This window comes from Pseudoliparis swirei, chromosome 5 (genome assembly GCF_029220125.1).
Source record: "Pseudoliparis swirei isolate HS2019 ecotype Mariana Trench chromosome 5, NWPU_hadal_v1, whole genome shotgun sequence".
In the NCBI taxonomy this organism is placed as follows: domain Eukaryota; kingdom Metazoa; phylum Chordata; class Actinopteri; order Perciformes; family Liparidae; genus Pseudoliparis; species Pseudoliparis swirei.
The window spans coordinates 23,091,403-23,116,006 of record NC_079392.1 but is presented as its reverse complement, the minus strand read 5'-3'; the positions used below and the strand labels follow the sequence as shown (position 1 = coordinate 23,116,006).

At 44.3% G+C, this 24,604-nt stretch overlaps 1 protein-coding gene across 1 annotated transcript; it reads right to left on the bottom strand.

Annotated features, from left to right (window-relative positions):
• atp8b3 (ATPase phospholipid transporting 8B3) lies at positions 1-24,239 on the bottom strand. Its single transcript, XM_056413945.1, has 30 exons — positions 24,090-24,239; positions 23,829-23,895; positions 23,513-23,632; positions 21,743-21,834; positions 21,474-21,587; positions 19,539-19,637; positions 18,883-18,944; positions 17,741-17,813; positions 17,441-17,511; positions 15,767-15,858; positions 15,475-15,633; positions 13,686-13,738; positions 13,471-13,590; positions 13,189-13,382; positions 12,879-13,087; positions 8,366-8,397; positions 7,655-7,811; positions 6,968-7,156; positions 6,727-6,839; positions 6,011-6,178; positions 5,796-5,907; positions 5,614-5,689; positions 5,393-5,516; positions 3,752-3,938; positions 3,378-3,601; positions 2,883-2,966; positions 2,573-2,797; positions 1,674-1,812; positions 1,263-1,385; positions 1-385 (listed from the first exon to the last, which is right to left on the bottom strand). The coding sequence occupies exons 3-30, from the start codon at positions 23,535-23,537 to the stop codon at positions 216-218; spliced, it is 3,486 nt and encodes a 1,161-aa protein (XP_056269920.1). The 5' UTR covers positions 23,538-23,632; positions 23,829-23,895; positions 24,090-24,239; the 3' UTR covers positions 1-215.
• Between the last annotated feature and the right edge of the window lie 365 nt (positions 24,240-24,604).

The window sequence follows — 24,604 nt, the reverse complement described above, 5'->3', positions numbered from 1 at the left end:
TGTATTTTGTATATCAATTACTTTATTTAAAAAAGTAGCAATACAAAAGATAAGTGCAGGTTAACTAAGTAATGCCTCTAAAAACATGTTAGTAAAAATACATGACGAATCATCTTTTCAATTCTATGTCGCAGCAACAATCTATGTTATCAGATATCTGCCATTTGTCACATGATTATTGTTCTCTATGTGCATTCGGACTCGCGAGTCAGTGATTACTTGCAGTCACTTTCTCGTCCACCGTCGGCACGGTGCTGCGGGTCCCCGAGGTGATGAGGCGCCCGGTCCCGCCCCCCTGAGAGAGGGCGTAAGAGGAGCGGCGAAGGGACGACCCCCGCTTCAGCTTTGACCTCAGCTCCACCGGCTGCCGGGCCACGCTGTGGACCTGCATCGCAGACGGGTGAGAGTGACCATTTACAGCTGGTGCCTTTTGTTTTTTTAGAGGAATGGAACCGCAATAACTCAAAACAACTCGGATAAGGTAGGCGGCGAAGAAAATGGCGATTCAATTCAGGATAATTTTGGGGGCCTCGAGACAAACTGTTGTGTTTTTAAACTCCCTAACAGCACATCTTCCTTTCAGAAGCCAGAAGGATGCACACTGGCCAATCAGTACAGAGAAATATACTGACACTATAACTGTGAACGTCTTCATTAGTTTGAGAGAAAGGCTGAGATTCTGCTGTGTGCGTAATTGTCCCACCAATTTCAATGGATCTCTTTTTTTACATTAACGTGTTACATTTTTATATTTCCATTTTTAGTTTTAAAGTATGCATTTTCTTTCTTCCGACTGTCTTAAAAGGGAGACACTACACATGAATAGGCCAAACAAATAAGATATCACTATAAAATATCTCCAGTTGATTACTTACATTGATTACTTACTAATTAAGTTTTGTTGACATAGAGTCAAAGGTTATTACAGATAGAATTTTAAATATCTCTTTTCATCACCCCATGAATCTGAAAATACTGTCAGCATCCATTTAAAAAAAATTAATGTTCACCATGCTTTTAGGACTAAAATGTTACAAATATGTATAAATCAGGCTATGGATGGTTTATGAACAATCGCCTCGGTAACAACCTTCAGGATATAGATCGGAATGAGACTGGAAAGTCTGCTGTAGGTAAGTGCTACTGAGGTGGAGATTTATGACCGTAAAACGACACTGGAGTGAATATGGTAATGCATATCCCAAAAATGATCAGTGATTTCTTTGTACCGTAGCGTCTCGTCGTCATTGCAGATGACTCACCTTGTGCTTGTCGTGCACGGTGAGGATGACATTGAGAGCCAGAACGGGGCAACACGGCCGTCCAAGTGGCGAGCAGCGCGGCGAGCCACACGAGCGGATCGATGAAGGCCTTATCAGACACGCCTGATGAAAAGCACACACACGGCAATCAGACCTGCTCCCGGGGCCGGCGGCACATCATCGGATCAACATTGAAAAAAATCACTACAAATTGACATTTCTTCTCGTGTGTTTTGATTGTATGTCATCTTTTTTTTCTCCTCCTTCTCCGACAATTGTTTTGATATTATTTTGCTTCCATGGGAAATCATGAGCAGCGGTTGCCGCAGTAATGGATGTTTAAATGGACTCGGAGGGGAGCGACGTCCCTCGAATGAAGTGAATGGAGTGGGCGTGAGAGCAGAAATGTACCGATGAAGAAATAGTCTGCGGGTGATCTCTGAAACAGGAAGGTGCTTTGGGTGATCCTGGTACAGATGAAGAAAAGCAGCAGAGAGACACACAGAGAGGCCGCGTGAAACTTCGTCCAGTATCTGGTCAGCAGCGCGATCTGAAAGACAAACGGAAACACTCTGGATAAACCTCCTCGCCCTCGGTTCCCAAAGAGGCCCCACAGCTGGCCTCCTGATTAGTTCTACCGGTCACCACATTAACTATTATATATTGTTCCGGTTAATAAACTGTGCTGTGGGCTCTTATTCAATTCAGACTCATTTTAAATCCTTTTATTTTCATTATCATTTTTTAATAATTTTCTTTTTCCTGCAGTTAAGATTCCATAATTTCAAAATGAACACATTTTTTGAACAGCTTTTTTACTAGATAGATAAATACTTTATTAATCCCCAAGGGGAAATTTGTCGTAGCAGTAGCAGCACCAATAAACTAAACACACAAGAATAAAATATAAAAAACAGGGATGAAAGATATAGATGAATACAAGAAGTATACAAAGTAAAATATAAAATAAAATATATATGTATATATACAACATATATGCATACACAATACACAATACAATACTAATGACAAATTAAATTAAATATAAAAATATTAAATATAGACAGTGTGCAAAATGCAAAGTATGTGTATGTGTGTAGTGTAAATGAAAATGAAATGTGTGTGTATGTGTGTAGTGTAAATGTACAATAACATTCCATTGCAATAGCAATCGTTAAATTCATTGAGGGTGTATAGCAGGTGGATTGTGTACTAATATTAATAATATCTAACAATCCTCTTCTGTTCTCGGACGAGAATTTTTTTTAAATAAAAAAATTTGACTTTCTGCGGTTCAGTGTGACGCTGACCTCGGCGGTGGCAGTGAACGTGGCTGCCATGGCGACGGTGACCGCCATGGTCTGGTAGTCGTAGTCGGTGTCGTAATAGACTCCCAAGGGGATGAAGAAGAGCACGAGCGACGTGTAGACGGCGTACAGGAGGGACGCGCTCAGCACGAGAGGTCTGGACAGCTCCTGCGTCTGTCCACACTTGTACAGCTGCGGCCACTTCAGGCTGCTGTCTGCGCTCACGTCCTAAAAAAACACACAAAGATATCAATAACGAAACATCAAAACGGGATCATTGAGTCAAAAACCTCCATCTCTTCGCCTGCCCCACCTGTTCAAAGAAGGCCACGCACATGATGGGGGCCGCTGTGTAGAAGACGGTGTAGAGGGCGATGAACCATGACTCGTACAGAGACTGCAGGAGAGAAATACACATCATGGAACGAGTGCAGAATCTTTAACTTCAGTTTATTATGCGACTCTAAATGGATGGGTATCAGTGGATCACCGACGGTGGACGGCGGTGGTCGCGGCTCCCAGTTTGTAGAAGCAGGAGGGGGCGTTAAAGGGTTACTTTAAGATTCACCAACGTCGCAGAATAACATAAACACATGGACAGTGGATCTAAATTTGGTAACTGAAAACTAATCATAGTTTTTACCCGCCTTTCTTTCAGGTGGGTAACATCTCGTGCCAACACTCCTCCAGCCTGCTTCTCCAAACTACGGGTGTGTGTGTCGACCGCCTTCCACTTGACTACCGGCTTCTTCTTTCTTTCTTTTTTTATCCTCACGATCCCTTCAAGTCTCATCCGTGTGTGTCTGACCTGAGCACTGAAGCCGTTGAAGAAACCGAACCAGATGTGCACCAGAGCAAAGCCGCAGGTCTTGAACAGGAAGTAGAGCAAGAAGAAGGAAATGCGCCGGTAGGACCAGCGTCCGTGGACCAGCAGCAGCCGCTGCAGGAACCTGAACTGGGACAACGCAAAGTCGGCGTTCTGCACGGCTTGACCTCCCTCCACTCCCGCTAGTCCCACACCAATGTGAGCCGCTGTTGTCGGGGGGGGGGAACAGTGAGAGGAAGAACATGTCAAAACATATCTGAAGAAAGCAAAATGAGCACATTTGTGAAGATTTGGCAAAAAAATTCACAACAACAAAAACACACATTTCTGTCCTCTTTTCATTCAACCGGACTTACTCTTGATCATATTGACATCATTGGCGCCGTCCCCGATGGCCATGGTGACAGAGCGAGTGTGTTTTCGCACCAGCGTGATGATGTCAGCCTTCTGCCCAGGTGTGACACGACAGCAAAGCACCGACTGGCACTGTTCGGCCAGGCTCATGAACGAGGCCCCCCAGTCGGGTCTCTGGTCAAACTCTGCCTGGAGCACAACACCGGCAACAGCTCAGACATGGTTAGATTATTCATATTTATAAATGGCCCTTTTTGGAGGAGACTGCACCGTTACTTTTGGGTTTCAAATAGACAGCTTCAGCATCTCATAGAGGGAAGAAAAACTATCTAAAGGAATTTTAGATCCGACAGGATCAAAGCTGCTATAATCAATATGTTATTGGAACAATGGGTCGGATGTTCCTCTCAGCCATTTAGAGTATTCAGCGTGTTTCAGTTCATTGTTTTGGTTTCATAAAGATCTGCCAGATAACGTTCTCAGAAGTTGGTCGAGACAAAAGCAGAGCTAAAAGAAGAGTGAATATTGGACTGGCAACCACGAGGTAGGCTCAAATAAGACTCCAAAATAATGCTAACGTGGGTCCTCACCTAGTATTTATCTATCCATCCATCCATCCATCCATCCATCTATCTATCCATTTATCCATCTATCAGGTGTCTAAATATGCAATGGTTTGCTGATCAGTTTTCCATATCCGTTAAAGTCAGTGTTACAGCTCTTTTCCCCAAGTGGCCCAAAGAAATCAAATACAGTGGAAACCGCTGATATTGATCTAAATGCTTGGACCAGAATCACTCCGATACTTATGTTGTTGAAAACATTTGCTTATAGTTGTCAAGTAGTCAGCTTAAAAGTGTACTTTACTGTATATTGAAATCATGACGGGGGAAAAATAAAGTATTTTTCTCTCCATGATAAAAATGCACACTGGGAAAAGCCCCTTTGGTTGAAGAGTTGTTTGAAACTGCTGTACAGCATCGTGAAACAGTTCATTAACTCTAAATCTGTCATCACACACATTGCATCTGTCCATCATAGGAGATCATCCTGATCTCCCTCTCTCTCTCCTCTCCAGGTTTTTTTTTTTTTTCCTGAAGGGTTATTTGGGAGTTTTTTGGTCCGATGTGAGTTTTTGGGGCAGGGATGTCTATGTGTACAGATTGTAAAGTAAAGAGACAAATTTGTAATTTGTGAAATTGGGCTATACAAATAAACTGAATTGAATTGAATTAAATTCAGCAAATGGCAAAGCTGTCTGTTAAAAAATGATATATTTATGTAAAAAATAAATAAACCTCAATCAGATGGTAAACTGCATGAGAAATAAAGCAAAAGAAAAACAGATTGGTTGTAATAATCAACCTTTATAGGGATCAAACAGACGAGATCGCTATAGAGGATTCCACTATTATTGCAGATTTAAGAAAAAACGTTGTTTAAATTTTTTTTTTGTGTGGCCAATACACCATGAAAATGTGAACAGCACTAAAGCTTTGAATTCCCATTGTCCCTTTCCCATTGTCTGACATTATTAACACAGTGTTATATCATACAGAGCCATATGAAAACCATTGTGAGACAGCTAATTGGCCATTTGAAAAGTATTTGAGTAACCCTTCGCCCGTATGCCCAGTGTGTACCAGCTCAGGTCCGGTGAGGACCACGGCGGTCTTGGCTCCAGCCGACTGCTTGTCTACAGCCCACAGCTCCGTCTGTCTGGCCTTGAAGAAACTGACCTCTGGGTCTGGGGACTGGAGAATCTGTCTGCAGGGGCAAACATACACAGATCAATGAGCTGGTGGGAGCGTGTGCGTGAGTGTGTGTTTGTCTATTTTCTTTTCATTTTTGCAGCATTGCTAACCTCAGCTCCTGCCATTCCAGTAATCTGGTGTCAGGATCCAGTAGCTTGCAAGAATATCCAACATTCACTGCAGTCTCTGCAAGCATGAAGAGAAGCCAGAAACCACACAGTGAGACGTGTAGCTGCAGCACAGCAGTCACAGCGGCGCCGCTCCCATCTCCTGCCTCAGTGTGTCGCAATACCTTTTTTGTCCCCAGTCAGTACCCATACTTTGAGGCCAGCCTGTTGAAGCAGAGCGATCGTCTCGGGAACGCCCTGTTGAAGCCGATCCTCGATCGCCGTCACCCCTATGAGCTGCGAAGCAAAGGAAAGTTAAAATGAGAACGTCATTTGGGGACGGACAGAAAGCACGAGGCTTGATTTTAAGACTTCAAAGTCACATCGAGGGCCACCCCACCTGCAGCTCTCGCTCCATCTGATCGTGCAGCTTTTCCAGCAGTGCGTCGCGGTCACCGGTCGCCATGGCAGCAGCCCGGGCCAGAGTTTTACTCCACTGCTCCCACGATGCCTCGGGAACGGATCGAACCGCGACGCACAGAGTCCGCAGACAGGCCTGGGCAAACAACTGGCGGGAGATACGTTGACACTTTATGATAGGCTGCACGTTATTTATTATTTAACCCTCCTGTTACCTTCAAATTTACGAACATATTTTACCCCTGGGGTCAATTTGACCCCAGCAATTAAAACCGAGAGAAAATTATTAGAAATAATATTGTTTCCCAAGTTTAAGTGTGAGGCATGTTTGTTTGTTTGTTGACTACCTAAATAGCCCTTTAAATAAATAAAAAAGTTGATATTTCTTATATGTTTTACACAGTGAAAAACAGCCTGGGGTCAAATTATACAGGACATTGAAAACATATCATCACGCGAATTTTATGTTTATCCAGTTGTCCCCAATAAATTAGGAAAAGTCATGAAATATGAATCAAAAAAAATTCTGTCAATCATTTTTTAAGAGACGTTAAACATTGAATGGGGTCAAGTTGACCCCAAAGGTAATAGGAGGGTTAAACACTAAAACTGAAACCAAAAGTTACGAATAGTGTGGTATAAGAAGTCGTCTCAACAACAGTACACACTAATAGTTCAGTCGAAACTCCAGTTCACCTCGAGGGCACTCTCAATCCGTTCCTGATGTGGCGAGTCCTTCTGGAGTCTCTCCAGGACCACGATGTCGGCCCCTTTGCAGTACAGCTTTAACCCACCCTCCGGCTCCCGCACTGGAGAGAAATAAACATAACAGTTTGGATCAGTTGACATGGGAGAACTTAGCGTAAGTACAATTATAAAAGATAAGAAGAGATTGTAGATGTGTTAGTTTGTGTGTATTTAGAGGGGCGACGCTCACCCAGGACAGACATGCATCTTCTCTTGCTGGTGAAGTCCAGCAGCGCCAACAGCTGATATTGGCGAGTGACGCCCAGCTCGGAGACGACGATAAAGTCTCTCGTCCTGGAGAGAAAGACCCAGCCCAGCTCCCTGGCTGCACCGACGAGAGCTTCCTCATCTGGGGATGCGGCCTGGTAAACCGGAGCCTCTGGAGGGATGGAGGCAACAGGTGTAAACAAGTTATAGAAGTGAGTGACATAGGTTTGGACATTGTTATAATGAAAAAATACACAGCAGACGCACAAATCCCACACAGAATCCACCAGGATATAATCAATCGATCAATCAATCAATCAAACTTTTATTACAGACTCAAGGTCCAGATAGTACAAAACATTAAAATATGATAAAATACATACAAAATCACAAGTAAAAAACAAACAAAGAACTACACATGTGTTATAAACAGACAGCTGTACCAGTGTCTCTACAGCTGGGACTGGTATCGTGTCGTGCTGAATTTGATATCTGATAAAGACATGATAATCTCATTTTCAGAGTCATCAACCCGGCAGATAAACTTGTGCATTAGATTTTTTTAAACCACGTTGAATGTCTTGACTCCTGCAGCCACATATAAACCCGTGTCGTCTTGAGGTTTGACACTTTTCTCAGATGGAGGATGAGTGGATGCTCTCCCACGAACCTTCTTTCCACTCGGCCATGACGGTGTGACACAGACACAGCGCTCTGAGGAACTGTCTGCTGATTGGACACTGCTGCCCTCTGAGCTTCTCCAGCAGGCTGGGAGCCGACATGAACAGCCCGCCGCGGGAGAACGGATTCCAGCTCAAGTCCATGGGCTGCACACAAACAGGGGAACAAGACCAAATGTTGCTGTGCACTGGTGTTACACAGAGCTGCAACTACGGAGGGAGGACACCTTGATTCTTATCTTCGACGATTTGTAATCGCTCCACAGCTTGTTTCTTCAAGTTTCAATATTCTTCCTCACTGTTTATTTGTCTCGGCGTCTTGGAACGGCGCTCAGATTTTAGCGTCAGAGATCGCCCCAATGTTTCCGGTTCTTTCACTAAATGTTCCACCTTCATGTTGATATTTGTGATCCTCTCACTTCGAAAGTATTCATTATAATCAGAGGGTTGACAAAACCTACATTTTCTAACATTTGGGAATTCAGGGAGACAGTTTTCCATCGAGAATTGATTTTGAATCGGGGTAAGTGTTGAATCGAGAATCTTTTTCGAACAAATGGCGTAAAAACCAGGCACGTAGAGGAGAAAGGAGTCACCGTGAAGAAAGATTGGAGAATACTTTTGAATTAAATTGAAATGTGTAAAGGAGAAGCAAAGAACAACTTCCAGTTCAAAAGATGCAGATTTGAGAGTCGGCGTACCTCTACGTCCTCTGCCCTGACTGATGAATCGCCTGTGAAATTCAAGAAATTATCAGATTTTATAAGAAAAAGTGTTTGAAACAGAGTTAAATTACATGATTAACTTCTGCAAACTAAAAGAAAAGAAAAAGAAAAAAAACAGACATGTGTGCTGAACCAGGAAGAGGTTCAGACGTGTGGTGATTCTGACAAGCTATCAATTACAGTGTTGTGCACCGACAGATATGCTAGAGAGGTCGGGTTTTGCTCTTGAAAAGTTTTGACTTGAGCGCTTATTTTTTTGTTTGTTAACCGACGAAAAAGAAAAATTAAAGTACTTTGTCTCCGGTCTCTGGTGTAATTGGGTCCTATGCGTCTGAGGTCGTATAGAACCAGAATAATACTATGGCAGACCGAGACCCAGCTGCCGACCTTACGCGCTTCGGCACGCGGTACTGTCGGTACAGTTTTCATCATTTCAGCAAGGAAAGACTGGACAAGCCGAAATACAAATGCTGAGAGGAGAGGCCAGGCCGGTTCGGAAGAATTATCTACACAGATGTTCTGAGCATGGTAAAGGCGATTGCTGCAGCCTCTGCCTGGGCTACTGCAGGTAGGTCTAGAGAGAATGAATTCCCATTAATCCCCTATACTTACTAGCGATAGAAGTCACATTTTCATACTGCTACGTTTTCCTGACTCCTGTTTCAAAGACCAGAAGACTGTTTCAGCTCAACAGCTCATGCCATGAGGTGCCATATTATGCAGCAGCAGGGATCGAAGGAGCGGATGTTGGATGGAATGTTGCCCTTCACATGATGCTTTCGCGATGGAACTGACAACCTGGGCTCACTGGGACCACGGACTGGACGGAATCCTCATCTGGATCATCCATCGCTGAAGCCCTCCCCGGGAAGAGAGAGGGAAGGAAAGAGAGGGAGTGTGGAGATTCATGAGCCCAGAATCAGCCTCCGCCGTCGCGCCAGCGGCGCCAGAGATTTCTCAGGACCTTTGGACCCATCAGAGGACTACACACTTCGAACCACGTGAACCGCCAGGAGGAAGAAGAGCTTTCCAGGCTGGAGAGGAGGCAGAGTCACGGCACGAGCTGTTTTCTTTTTCTACGGCCAGGGTCATCAACTCGCCGCCCGGCCGAGGAAAAAGATCGCTCACCAGTCAAAGAGGCTGGTGACAAGCAAGTTTCAGACTTCCTCCTCGACCTGTTGAAGAATCCTGGCCTCTCATGTCATCTGCTTTTGACTTGCTCAAAGCGGAGAAGATCAAGTGCTTTCAAGAAATAAGAATCACTTGGTTAGAATAAAACAGAAGGGGAGGGAAGGTGGAAGACTGGATTCAACACTCATGGGTTACTACTAGTGCATTGTTTTGACTGTGCAACAAGCTTTAATAAGCTTTTTTTTGCTTGAATTCTGAATATTTTTTTGAATGAATGTGAAGAGTTATATGTTCTCTTAGATTTGACAGTGATTTTTCTCCCCGCTAACAATACATGTTAACCCCCTTTGCTAAGTCAATGTAAACTATGTCATTAAAGCAGGCAGAAGTTCCACACAGAAGAGGCCATGTCAAGAAGAGGTGTCTTTTCCATACATAGGTCTCATCCAAATACATCCAAATGGATCCTGCGAACAGTCAGTGCAGTACACCACCCCCCAGACTCCTCCAGGGAAAGGTTCAGCAGTAGCTTCTTGCTAACTAGGATTATAGTTTGGTTTATTTTGTTGCTATGCTTGTTGCTCCTCTGCCTCTCTCTGTTCTAAGTTTTCACCCCGTGCCCCCAGGTGGATCTTGCTTTCAAACTCAGCAGAGATGATCAGTTCTATACTCTCACCATTCCCATCCTCCCCCAGCGCCAGTTATGGGTCGAGGTGGATGCTTCCAAGGGAATTGGAGGAGTACTGTCTCAACGTTCTGCAGAAGACAACATGAAGTTAGCTCGCGGGAGTTGGAAGAATGAGAAGCCTGGCTATGGCTGGGAGCAGCGATGGCTTTGAGGTGGACCTCAAATGTTTAGTCTGGCTAGAAGTTGCAGAATCTAGAATATAAGAAAGAATCTAGGATATAGCACTGAATATAGAGCCAGCTACACTTTTCTTTAGTAGTCTCAACTTCACACTCTCTTTCACTATCAAAAACCCCTCTCTTTTCGAAACTTGCTCTGTCTTCAAAACCGAACGCTACCACCCAGTCTTTGCAGGCCCCCGTTCCTGCCAGACCATCCAACTTCTTAAAGGAGCCTGGCAAGTGGAGTCAGAAAGAGCCGAATGTAATGTCAATACCAGCAATGTCTTGCTACGAGTGTCCCAAAGAGTCTGGGGCTCTTCTTGTTCCTCTTTCACTCTCACCTATCCCACTCGCCTCCTCATCATCCGAGAAACCCGATGGATAGGCAAGGATAGTAGCAAATTTCTCAACAACGGTAGAGGCCCATCCATGAGAAAAATGTGGCCGTGTATGCGCGTTGTCCATTGTGTCGTAGAGCCTCATCTCTAAAGAGGGGTGATGTAAGGCCTCCAGCGCTGATCCCGAGTCCCCTTGTGACCACATTTCGATGGATTTTTCACATGGATTTCCCTCATCCAGAGAGGCAAGATTCATGAGGCAAGAGTGGTTTTTCGATTTCAAGAGAGCTCACTTCATCCCATTTCACCGCTCCATCCAGAAAGAGTCACCGCGATGATGCCGTCATACGCAGTCTGGATCCATGGATTCCTAATGACATTGTTTCTCTCATTGACATAATTTTTTCCGACCTTCTTACACCCCCAGGTGCCACTGTCACACTGTCATCATGGATGCCACCTCAGTCAAATGTCATGTCGTCATCCTGGACAAGAACTAGAGACTACGCCGGCGAGAACCTCGAAGAACCAGAGACATTGACGCTCGTTCCTCATGGGTCGAGACACACCACCACGGATTTCCCACGGCGCCTGGTTGCCCCATTCCCCATCCATCAGCTCTTCCAGCCTACTCCTCTCTCCATTCATCCCTGTCAATGGTTTCCAGCCTTTGAGACCATTACAGGTGCCACCAGAGCATTCCATGACGCTGCTCAGGCAGTCTCTTCTCCAGTTCAGTCTCGATGAAGGCTGTGAAGACGTCTCCGGCCCTCGCCTGGATGACCAGACTATCAGGAGCTTCCCAAGGTTTGGCAGTCCAAGGTTTGTACACACCCAAAGCAACTCACAACTCCCGCTCAAGATTTGTGGGTCCGCTCAATGGAGTCATCATCCACTGTCGCCCTCCGTCGAGTCCAGCGCGAGGTGCCAGTTTGCACGCGCCAACGGCACAGCTCCCGAAGAAGAGAGAGTGAGAGGTGTCCTGTTGCCCCTCCATCAGCCCCTCTCCCCAGTTCTTTGAAGGCTCAAAAGTTCACGGTCCGCGGCTACTGGAGGTCCGTAGGTGGGGAAAATAAGCAATTCTACCAGAAAGGGCGGGTTCCTGAACTAGCCTGAGGGATACTGCTTCATTTATCGTAGACAAGACTCTTATCCACTATTTTCGACCAGCCTGGGCAGTCAGAGCCAGGCCAGCCTGAGCCATCAGGAGTGTTGCCTAGATGGACCTAGAGAGGTTCAGGTCATTTATGCTGCTTTCTTTCATTCCAGGCAGGCTTCCTGATTTTGTTTCACCTGTCACACCTGCCTCCTATCCCTCCTGTCTCAGCTGCTCCCCAGTTGGTCCACCTTGTCCTGTCCTGTGTGCTTAAAATCTGTGTCCCCCCAGTGTTCCTTAGTTCGTCTGGTGGGTCTTTTGCCATGCGGTCGGTGTTATTATGCCTTTTGAAAAGTTTTTGATCCCTCACTACGTGACGCTTTCATTTGTTTACTGCGAACCGAAAAAATAAAGTACTTACAAATACTTTATCTCTGTCTCCCGGGTCGTGCAATTGGGTCCTACTTCCTAAGTGTCTGAGGTCGTAACATACAGTTAGTCTTCAGTGGGCAGAGTCGCTGTTAAATATTTAGTAGATGGACTCGTGTCTGTTGGATCTCTCTCTCTCTCTCTCTATCTCTCTATATGAAGCCGGCTCCCCAGTGGGATCTTTGCTCCGCTGTGACCCGGCAACAAAACTTGGCTCTCTGGTCATTATGAAAAATGTATCCGTAAGAAAGTATATCATTAAAGTCATTTAAATCAGTTTCCCGTGTTTACAAAAAGGGAAGAGAAATAATCCCTTTTTTGTCATCATTTTATGATCGACACGAGTACTTCAAGGGATAGTTTAGATTTCCTAAAGTAGGGATGTATGAGCTAATGATCGCCCGCTGGTACTCTAATTATCCCCTGCCATCTCTGGGTAATACGTTGTCTTTGGACAACAATCCCTCTAGGTCCTGTGAACATGCATTTGGAGAGCGTGTTGAATTCATCGTTTGGATGTGAATCCTGTTAAAAAGTGTCAAATACAATTTACTTGTTCAAGTTGTTAAAGAATGGGCGGTTGGAAAATACATTTCGAGCTATTTCTATAGAAAATAAGATTGTTTGGTTCCAGTTGAGATTTTACCATACACCTCCCCTGCTATGCAGCATTGTCTGAAGAGCAGGCGGTTCTGTGTGAGGGTCCCGGTCTTGTCGCTCAGCAGGTATCCCACCTGGCCCAGCTCCTCGTTCAGTGATGTATTCCTGGCCTGCGCCGGTCTGTCCGCCGGCTGCCAATACATCTCCGTGTCCCAGCCGATGAACAGGCTGTGGACCGAGTGGATCACCTCGAACCTGTGGACACACACACACACACACACACACACACACACAGGTCCGTTTCAGACCGACTCTCTTCCCTCAAATGGGGGTGCAGTGTTGTCGACGGCACTCACGAGATGTAGAGAGCAATGGGCATGGCCGGGCTGAGCAGGATGATGTAGCTCCAGAAGATGAGGAACCCGGTGTAGCTGGGGTTGCCGTCAACCACCAGAGGGGAAAGAGCCCCCGCGTGGCTCACGACCCAACGAGAGAACACGCCAGCGCCGATGGCGAGGAGCAGAGCTGTGAGCAGCACGCACAGGACGATCTACAGATCCACACACACACACACACACACACACACAGTCGGCGAGTTGCCTCGTGCTCGTCGCCCGCCCGCCCTTCACCCCACTCACCCCGGTCACCACTCTGTTGAACACTTTCTCCGTTCGAGTCCTCTTCACTCTCAGTTTCCCGCAGTTCTTCATGATCTTGGTGTCGGCACCTGGCACAGAGCAGACAGCGATTAAGAGGCGCTACGGTGAGGCCGCAGCCGCAGGGGGAAGCTTCACGCCCTTGTTGTCAGTGATCCTCTCCTGACGGGCCCTTGAGCAAGATGTTGCATCCCTACCAGTTCCTGCAGGTTGTTTGACCCGGGCTGCTCGGAGGTCGGAGAGATTTTCCCTCGCGGGGATTAAAAAAGCATCACATTGTGTGTTCTCAGTCTTTCATAGACAAACCTAGACAACAAATTCTCACTCACATGCAGACACGCCAAACTGTGACGTCCCAAACACCCCTCGAGAGTCCGTCTTAAAAAAGTAGACCTCCGTGTTCTCAAGAAATGTAAAGGTTCCACTCAGTCGCTTTTCAAAATAAACTAGAACGGGCACTCGGTAGAGCGCATACCTTCGCATATCACAAGATTGGGCATTGAATGAACATGTTGGCATTAATTGCATGCCAATTGGATAGAAATTGACCGAGCTGTGGTAAAAAGAAGATGTTGACCTTTTCATGGCCTTGACCTTGACCTTTGACCCGGTCGCTCCCAAAATCTAAACAAATGGTCCCCGGATAATAACCAATCATCCCACCAAATTTCATGCGATTCGGTTTAATACTTTTTGAGTTATGCGAGTAACACGCATACAAATAAATAAATAAATACACGGCGATCAAAACATAACCTTCCGCATTTTCAATGCGAAGGTAATAAACTAATAGTTTTACTTAGTTTTCACTTTACTTAAGACTTACAAACAGAGCTACTTGGTGAGGTTTCGGAAAAGATCGTAGTTGGGGTTACACATAATTGTTACACTAAAATAACTCAACACATGACTTGTGAAAGTCTTTACACATACGTCAGTTGCTCTGACCGTCTAATAACGATGCTGATGGGTTTATATTGGAGTCCACCGGCGCCACCGGCTGCCCCCGGCACGTCGGCATCAGACGCTGAAGGCTACGCCCGTATTGTTGCTAGTGGGAACTCGACTTGCCCGAGCGTGTGACCCGTATCTTCAAACCGGCTCAAGGACGGAAACTGACTCCAACTTCCTCTCACTACAACAACATCAACCTTGATCATGCATGATGTAAAGCGTGTGTGAGAGGGGTCAAGAGTTATAATAAGGCTCAACCGGGGGTCACACCGAGAGACAGTCTCTGATGAACGTTATGAAAAAAACCATCTCTGGAAGAATTTGATCTATTGATCTGCTTTACCAGAACTGAAAAAGGGTCACAGCAGTGGGATCCATGACACCTCCGCCTGGTCCAGTAATCTCCGATCAATGATCACTTAAAAAGCCAGGAGGAGACTGTAATCTGCCACATGTTAACAGACCCACATTTAAGACACAGCTGCAGGAGTTAAGTACTGTCCATAATTAGCAGTGTAATGTATTCCACATAATAAAATGTGTCATTGAAACAAGTGGAGGCCACAGCAGAAGGTGAAATGAGGAACAGTGGCCTGGACACAAACACATTGTTACCTTCACATTGAAAATGCGGAAGGTAATGTTTTGATCGCATGAAATTTGGTATGATTGGTTATTTCGGGGACCATTTGATTAGATTTTGGGATTCGTCAAAGTAAAAAGGTCAAAACCTCTTGAATCGCATGAAATTTGGTGGGATGATTGGTTATTATCCGGGGACCATTTGATTAGATTTTGGGATCGATCGGGTCAAAATTTTCATAATTCAATGCCCAATCTTGTGATATGCGAAGGTATGCGCTCTACCGAGTGCCCATTCTAGTTTTCTGTTACCACACACCTCTGTGGAGCATTGTGCCCCGTAGAAAGAGGCTGACCCCATTGTTGTAATCTTTCTTTTTCAACTCTCGGGCATTGAATTTCAAAATAAATGTGGTTTCTCGACACCGAATGAAACCCCGCTACACGTACCGGTGTATATGGCCATGCCGTAGGCGAACTCGGTGTTGCGTAGGACCATCCCTCTCAGGAGGACGTGGTCGTTCTCCAGCAGGAGACGCTCTCCTCGCCAGTGCAGCTGGCCTCTGAAGACGTACAGGCGGTTGTTGGGCTCCTCGCAAAAAACGACACCTGTAAAGCGAGCGTTTATATTTATTCTCGCTTCGGGGCCGAGTGAGGCAGCACAAATCTTTTTTTGTTTTTCGTGCTCTATTTTAAAAACACATCAGATTCGGCCTTCGCGATAAGAAGAACGCGGCTTCACCGTCGAAGGCGGCGAGCGTCTCCTCTGAGGGCCGAGTGGTCAGCTCATCGTGCGTCGCACCGAGCGCCTGCCGGAACTTGAGGTCCGTCTCTCTGTTGGAATAGAAGAGACATTTTTATGGGGGGGGGGGGGGGGGGATTTTTTTTTTATTGTCCACTCGTGTGGGAATTTTGTCCGTGGCTTCACAGACATGAAAGCTTTCTTTGAGATTTATGGAGAAAGATGACAGAAGATGGATTAAATGAGATGTTTAAATTCATTTATCAAAGGATGTCAATTTCCCGAAAAACCTGTAAAACCATCCTTAGGACTTCTTTGCCCACGTCAGAGAGGTTTTATATTGCATTGCCTTCTGCAAAAATGTAAATAAAGGTTTTCCAAATCTCTCTCCCTCTCCCTCTCTCCCCCTTTTCTCTGTCTCCCTCTCTCTCCCTCCCGCTACCTCTCCCTCTCTCTCTGTCTCTCTCTCCCTATCTGTCTCTCTCCCCCTCTCCCTCTCCCCTCTCTCTCTCCTCACCCCTCCCCCCCTTCCCCATTGTTGACGAGCTCCTCGGTCACGTTAGCGCTTTTAAGCAAAGCACTCTCTCGACGCCTCGGTAATAGGTCGGAAACCTCAAACTCCTCATTACCTTTAAACACTTCTTCATCACTCGCTACTTCATGAGAGGAACGCTGCAGCCATAGATCTGCGTTTCATTTATCTACAAGCAACCTTGAAGCGCTCCAGTATTCAAATCAGAACAGTGAGTCTCGTCCTTATTACTCACTGTAATAAGAGAGACTTTAAAAATGACCGCACGCACAAATTATATTAACACTTAATAGTCGATCCATTCGTCACAAACATGCCGTTGGTACATACACAGAGGTTTTTTAATATTTATTTATTTGATTGAGAATCTGAATGATTTAGACGACATATGGACTCGAGTCAGTTTCGGCGACTTGCAACTCGACTGAAACAAATGACTTGATGCTTGACTTGAACGTTAAAGACTTGTGACTTGACTTCAGACATGATGGTTTTAATGACTAGTCTGGGATGTTTGTTTAAATATATTTATTTAACTGAATATGAGTTATTATACAAACTGTGGTCATTGTCATACTTTGTTAACAGGTTAGTTATATTTGCCAATAATATCAATATTAGGCAGGTACTGATACCGTATCTTCTCGCTTTACACGAGAGGAAGGGAGAGTGACTTGGGACTTACTAGAGTCCCACATCTGCTGTTTAGAAGTGTGAAATAAATTAATTTATTAAATATAGACTCATTAGAAGGTATTTACTCTGCAATAAGCCACAAGGCACCTTCACCTCTCAAACTGGTTCTAACTGGAAACAAAGAGACATCTTATTGGTCAAAGGGACTCAAGCCTCTGATGTGTTGTCCCAGAGTAGAGAAATGATTTTAGACCTTTAGAAGTGACCAGGTGTGTGTTGTCCCCATGGCAACAGAATAGGAGCCTTAAGATCTTGATAAAGTATACTTTATATATACATATTTTTTTACACTATACTTTTTGATGTTTCAGAATTTAATTGTTTTTGCTTGTTATAATATACTACTACTACTGCCCTTACTAGTATAATCATAAAGTACAAATATGATACATGATGAATTAAATGTTGAATTTGAGGTAGATTGAGAGAACAGATGAGTTTCTTACCCGTCGATATCTGCCGTCTCCACGTAACACAGACTGTGAGGCTCTGAGCTGCACAGGAGGAGAAGGTCCGCCTGGGAGGAAAGAGAGGAAACAGGCAAATAAAATATAAAACTACGCTTAAAGTTACTGGACAATCACAATAGAGCTGCGGAGCATTTAACGTCCATATAGGAAAAGACTCCTTTGCTTTTCAGGTTAACAAGTAATTCATGCAATCAAATTCTATTAGAGCAACGATTATTACTCAGACACTTTCTATTTGGCTGTTGATTTCTGTCTTTGATAAATTTATAGTCTCACGGGGATGACTTGGTCTTTGTGGATCCGCAGCACATCCCCCACATGCAGATCCCTCCACTGGCCTTTGTAGAAACTGAGACAAGAAGTGAAGTTTTACCAGATTTCATATTAAAAGACATGCATGTAAAGCAAATCCACTATCACAGACGAAAATACCCGAACCCAAAACGGTTTACTTTGAATAGATTAGATTTGATTTATTCAGCCCCATGGGGGGAAATTTCTTGAAGCAGTAGCAAAACATTGTTACAAACATACAATACAATAAAATAGCAGGGCATATTACATGATGGTTTATTAATGTTTAATTGAGGTGGATTTGGCCAGAGGAGATTTGTAAAGTCTAATAGCTGGGCAGGAATGTTCTCCTGTATCAGGAATGTTCTCATGTATCAGGAATGTTCTCCGAATGTTCTCATGTATCAAAAACAATTGCAGAACTGGCCTATATATTAAAACATTACAAAGTTCAGGAACACAGACATGTTTTCCTTCCTTCTAGAAGTGAACTCTGTTTTTGGATGCAAAACTTTGATATACACACTTTTTTTTCCTCCATCTAAATGCAGAATTTAGTTTCTTCTGTCGTGGATTCAATGCATTATTGCAGACATGAAATTAAATGCTTTTAACTTCAACTTTGCCAAATTGAATTTTTAACAGGCTTGGATGATGTGGTCATGAAAACAGGGTCATCTGAGGCTAATTTGACCCATTTCACAAGTTGCAAGCCAATGTACCTCTATACTAGAGACTTTTTGCACCTTTCAACTGTTTGCAGATCACTTTTTTAAGCCTTTATCTGCCGATACCAATGACGTGTCGATATCACAGTCTATTCTTAATATATGTGACAAAAGTAGTAATGCTATGTTATAACTGCGTTATTAGTTTTTAAGCAGTTACTACACATTATCTTTTTACATGGTGTCTTAGTTCACAAGGTAAAGCATGTCGCCTAAAGGAGAAGATGTCACCAAGAGGTTGGTGAAAGTTCGCGTCTTTCAAAAAGGTGTGGAAAATGTTTTGTCCCCGCTCTAATGCACAGAGGGACCATCGAGGGATTCACTCATTCACACTTCATTAGAGGGCCGCTTCGAACGGGAAGTCCTGGGAGAATAACAAACCGTCTTTGTCCTCACCTCTGGGAGACGAGTACGTCACAGGGTCGGGAGTTAACGTCGGCGTCGCTGCGTCTCCTCGCCTGGACCAGAGATGGAAAGAGAGAGAGAGACGGAGATATGACTGAGGAGTGTGAAGGATGGAGGGAAAGAGTGATGGACAGGGAGCGTGCGAGAGGGAGCGAGGGTGGGCCGGGAAAGGTTGAACGGGAGAAAGGAGGACCGCCATTACGGGGCTCCACAGTGACACCAGCTGGGAGATTTACACCCTCCACTAAATGATTAGTCAATGGAGAGGGGTCAAGCAAGCGCTTCACCCAGAGCTGTTAACGACCGTAACTCAGCGATGCACTTAACCAGAGAACTCGCCATGCAAAACATCACGCCTGCATTTAAAAAAGGAAAAAGCTTTAATGATGGGAGGGAAATTAATGCGACTGGGATGACTGGTTTTGTCAATGAAGAGAGGACAGGGAGTCAATGCGGATGACGAAGGAGGGAGGAGGGTGGCAACGCTTCTTAAGTGCCCCGGTGCATGTGTGCACGCGCGAGGACGCTCGTCTATCTTTGTGTGTGTTTAAGATCAGATCGCTGAGGGGGTGGCACCACCAGGGTGAGAGAGAAGAAAAGGGGGGGGGGGGAGAGAGAGAGAGAGAGAGAGAGAGTGGTGGTCTCACCATGTCAGTGGCGAGGTCTTTGATCCCTCTCACAGAGAGTACAATGGTCAGCGGGATGATGGTGATGTACCAAGGTATGGCTGAGATGGCAGGGACACACTGGAAACCACACACAAGCATGAACACACACACACATAAAGTCTTTCCACAAGTAACACGCACATGCACATACACACACACACACACACACAGTCCTTCCACAAGTGATACAAACACACACAAACACAAAGTCCTTCCACAAGTGACACACACACATACACACACACACACAAAGTCCTTCCACAAGTGACACACACACACACAAAGTCCTTCCACAAGTGACACACACACACATACACACACACACAAAGTCCTTCCACAATTGACACACACACACACACAAAGTCCTTCCACAATTGACACACACACACACACAAAGTCCTTCCACAATTGACACACACACACACAGAGTCCTTCCACAAGTAACACGCACACACAAAGTCCTTCCACAAGTGACACACACACACACACAAAGTCCTTCCACAAGTGACACACACACACACACACACACACAAAGTCCTTCCACAAGTGACACACACACATACACACACACAAAGTCCTTCCACAAGTGACACACACACACACACACACAAAGTCCTTCCAGAATTGACACACGCACACACAAAGTCCTTCCACAAGTGACACACACACACACACACACACACACACACTCTGGAAAAAGACAGCAAGTGGACCGTGACTTAGAGTTTTGTCAAACTGCACTAGTGGAACTGATGATGTCAGGATGAAGGGATGAAAGAAGAAGTCATCCTGTTCAGTAACTTTTTAGTGGAGGTGAATTCCCCTCCCCCACATCTCTAGGTAGAGCAGGTCATGGTCTTCCTCCAGGTAGAAGCAATATAAGAACAACTATCTCCTCTTATTTTTGTTCGTATCCACGATTTGTTTTTAAACACATAGATTTTTTGGGATTCGCCGATGTTTTCTTAGTTTTGTGTTTCTCTTCGCTAAGAAATATATGTATATATATACAAGTGGGAAAGAAAAGACTTCCCCAGGTAAGGTAAGGAAAACAAACTCTTGTTTTCACAGTCCACACATCTTTCAACCAACGCAAGGGAACCTACATTTTCAATTTGAAAATCATTTTTGTTTAAACACATTAATTATTAAATGTTAAAGACTATATAAAACCCTTGGATGACGTTTCATACGCTCAGCTCTCCTGATGCTTTTGGATTTAGCCGCACCACCAGTGCTGACGCTCTGGAAAAACATCACGTCTACTTTGTTTAAAAGTTCCTGAAGTTGTTCTTCTTTTTACAGATTAGTTGTGGGCACGTGTCGGAGTATCTGCACACCTTTTTGGGGGGGGGGGGGGGGCGTTGCATATGGATACTAATAATAATAATAATCATTTATTTTTTATAGCGCTTCTCAAGTCACCCGAAGTCGCTTTACAGAGTCCAGAGTCCAGTAGTCATACACACACACACACACACACAGTCATCCCAGTGGTGGTAAGCTACATCAGTAGCCACAGCTGCCCTGGGGCAGACTGACGGATATAATAAACAATGGGCTACATGAGTGTGGTGAATCATTCAGCACACCGGGGTAAGAGCAGGAGAACATATGGTGCATCTGGAGTCGACTTATTTTCTCTTTGAACGGAAAATAATAAAAACAAATATATTCAGTAAAATCTGAAAAGGGTAATGTTGCTGTAGCCACAATTAGCTCATGACCCCGCCACGATGTTCGCTACATTTAATCTTAAAGAACTGCACACGTAGGTCAAAAATTAAAGGAGCGTATCAGCATCATTCCTATGACTTCAGACGTGTCTGCACAAAAGAAAATGTCAACAAAACGTACACTCCAGATCATAATAATAATATCGCGTCTCGAGTCCCAGCGGAGACTCGGTCTGACCTGCATCACCACCATGAGGAGGAAGTAGAGATTGGCCACTCGGTGAAACTGTTCAAACAGCGTCAGGGGCAGGAAGGTCAGGGGGGAGTACTTGTGGCTGCGGAGCACATTGTCCTGGCAACCGGCACGGGGAGAAAAAAAAAGAAGAAGAGCACCAGAGGGTTGAAAACACACGGCGTTAGGACATTAACCCGTTCCTCGGTGCATCAGCACGCCGACAACAAGGTGTTACGTTGGGCGGCGCGGCGGGACGGAGGAGCGTGACTCACCGTGTATCTCCCCCAGCGAGCGCACAGGAAGGACCTCTTCTGCTTGTGTTTGTGGTGGTGACGGCCGTTCGCCCTCACCTCCCATGTGAGGCCTGTCGGGACACACGGCGGGACGACAAAAAACAACTCTAATGGCATCTGCTGAAGAAACATTAAAGATCACATACCAGCTGCTGCCGCCTATATATACATATATATATACACTACCGTTCAAAAGTTTGGGGTCATCCAGACAATTTTGTGTCTTCCATGAAAACTCACTTTTATTTATCAAATGAATTGAAAATTGAATAGAAAATATAGTCAAGACATTGACAAGGTTAGAAATAATGATTAATATTTGAAGTATTAATTTTGTTCTTCAAACTTCAAGCTCAAAGGAAGGCGAGTTGTATAGCTTATATCACCAGCATAACTGTTTTTAGCTGTGCTAACATAATTGCACAAGGGTTTTCTAATCAGACATTAGTCTTCTAAGGCGATTAGCAAACACAATGTACCATTAGAACACTGGAGTGATCGTTGATGGAAATGGGCCTCTATACACCTATGGAGATATTTCATTAGAAACCAGACGTTTCCACCTAGAATAGTCATTGACCACATTAACAATGTAGAGTGTATTTTTGATTAATGTTATCTTTATTGAAAAAACAGTGCTTTTCTTTGAAAAATAAAGACATTTCTAAGTGACCCCAAACTTTTGAACGGCAGTGTATATGTGTGTATATATATACACACATATATATATACTGTATATATATAAATACACATACATTTATATATACACACATACAGGACTGTCTCAGAAAATTAGAATATTGTGATGAAGTTCTTCATTTTCTGTAATGCAATTAAAAAAACAAAAATGTCATGCATTCTGGATTCATTACAAATCAACTGAAATATTGCAAGCCTTTTATTCTTTTAATATTGCTGATTATGGCTTACAGCTTAAGAAAACTCAAATATCCTATCTCTAAATATTAGAATATCATGAAAAAGTATACTAGTAGGGTATTAAACAAATCACTTGAATTGTCTAATTAACTCAAACACCTGCAAGGGTTTCCTGAGCCTTGACAAACACTCAGCTGTTATAAATCTTTTTTTTTTACTTGGTCTGAGGAAATATTAAAATTTTATGAGATATGATTTTAGAGTTTTCTTAAGCTGTAAGCCATAATCAGCAATATTAAAAGAATAAAAGGCTTGCAATATTTCAGTTGATTTGTAATGAATCCAGAATGCATGACATTTGTTTTTTTAATTGCATTACAGAAAATAAAGAACTTTATCACAATATTCTAATTTTCTGAGACAGTCCTGTATATATATATATGTGTGTATATTAGTGCTGTGAAAAATAACGCGTTAACTCAGTTAATTAAATTACAGGATTAATTAGTTTTTGTTTTTTTACGCATTTTTTCCGTCAACAACTCTTCTCGGAGCTCTTGCCTGTGATTAATCATGATTAATCCACAGAAACCTGTGATTAACCTGATTAAGTGTATATATATATAAATGTATATACATACATATATAAATACATACTGTATATATATATATATATAAATATATAACTATATATATATAAATATAAAAATATATATATACTTATGAATGGATATGAATGTTAAAAGAATGTTTCATTTCAAATCCGAGGCGCTGAACGTCGCTGGCCTCCGTGTCATTAAACCCAGTGAGAAGTGACGGAGCAGCAGGTGAAAAGGAAAAATGGAGGATGGAGATCAAAAAGAGACGTACCGGATTCGAGGCTTTCCTTGGCCATGATGTAAAGGAGACGTCCGGAGACCACGGGAGTGAAATGGCTGCTTGTGTCCCTCTCTTAGGATATCGTCTCGTTACTCATTCCACCGATTAACCCTGAAGGTAAAAAGGAAATCACTGATGCGGATCTAAGCCGACACCCCCAGATGACGTTCTACAAGCTGTACCCGTCCTCGATTTAACTTCTTGACTGCATAAACAAAATGTCACAAAAAATGAATTGAAAGGCAATTCTAGGCTTGTTTTTATTTATTTTATCTCCCCCCCCCACATGATGAAATACTGGACCAACTCTTTTGGCTGAATCTCTGCTGGAGAGAGAGACACCCGAGACCTCCCAGGCTCCGCCTGAATCAAACCTGCGATGATTAACATGGAGAGAAATCAGCACGCGACATTGTCCCGGGTTGCTAAGTAATCGGAACACATTTGTCAACCAAACGGAGCAAAACCAGAGGGGAGGGGCGGGGGGGGGGGACAATGGAATCCTGTTTGCACGGCTGGTGATAGTGGCGTTGTTGTAGAAATAGACAAAACAATGCACGCAACTCACCTGCATCGTCAGCCAGCACCGTCCGTGGGCGTAGCGGAGCAACTCGCAGCCGAGTCATCGATCCCGAAGCTCTCCCGACCACAGATGCAGATCTACACGGATGCTTTCATAACCGTTCTTCAGCTGCGTTTCATAAACACTCACCCGTTTCATCCCCGCCCTCCTTTCACCGTACACCGGCGAGGCCCCGCCTTTCCCGTCGCTCCCCAGGTGGAGGATCCGGTATCACGGACTGTTCTCCCCATGCACCTGTACCTGAGCAGAGGAAGAGGGAATGGAGGAGGGGCGCCGAGGTCAGCGGAGTGCAGACGGATTAAATCCTTTTTTGTTGTTCACCTTTTCTGCGGCTATTCGAATGCAGAGACAGAATCACGTTTCGTCTTTGGGAGCAGGCGAACCACAAACAAGACATTCAAGACGCGCCGTCCGGGTGAACCGGCCTCACTCGCCTCGATAACGTCGGCGACCCGAAAAAAATCTCGGCGGCGGCGGGCTGTCAGGTTGATACTGTGGGA

Coding starts and splice junctions, on each gene's coding strand:
- atp8b3 (XM_056413945.1), bottom strand. CDS start 23,537: ATGGCCAAGGAAAGCCTCGAATCCG. Junction 13,088..13,188: donor CCCATTGCTCTCTACATCTC/GTGAGTGCCGTC, acceptor GTGTGTCCACAG/GTTCGAGGTGATCCACTCGG. Junction 8,398..12,878: donor CATAGCAGGGGAGGTGTATG/GTAAAATCTCAA, acceptor TGAATTTCACAG/GCGATTCATCAGTCAGGGCA.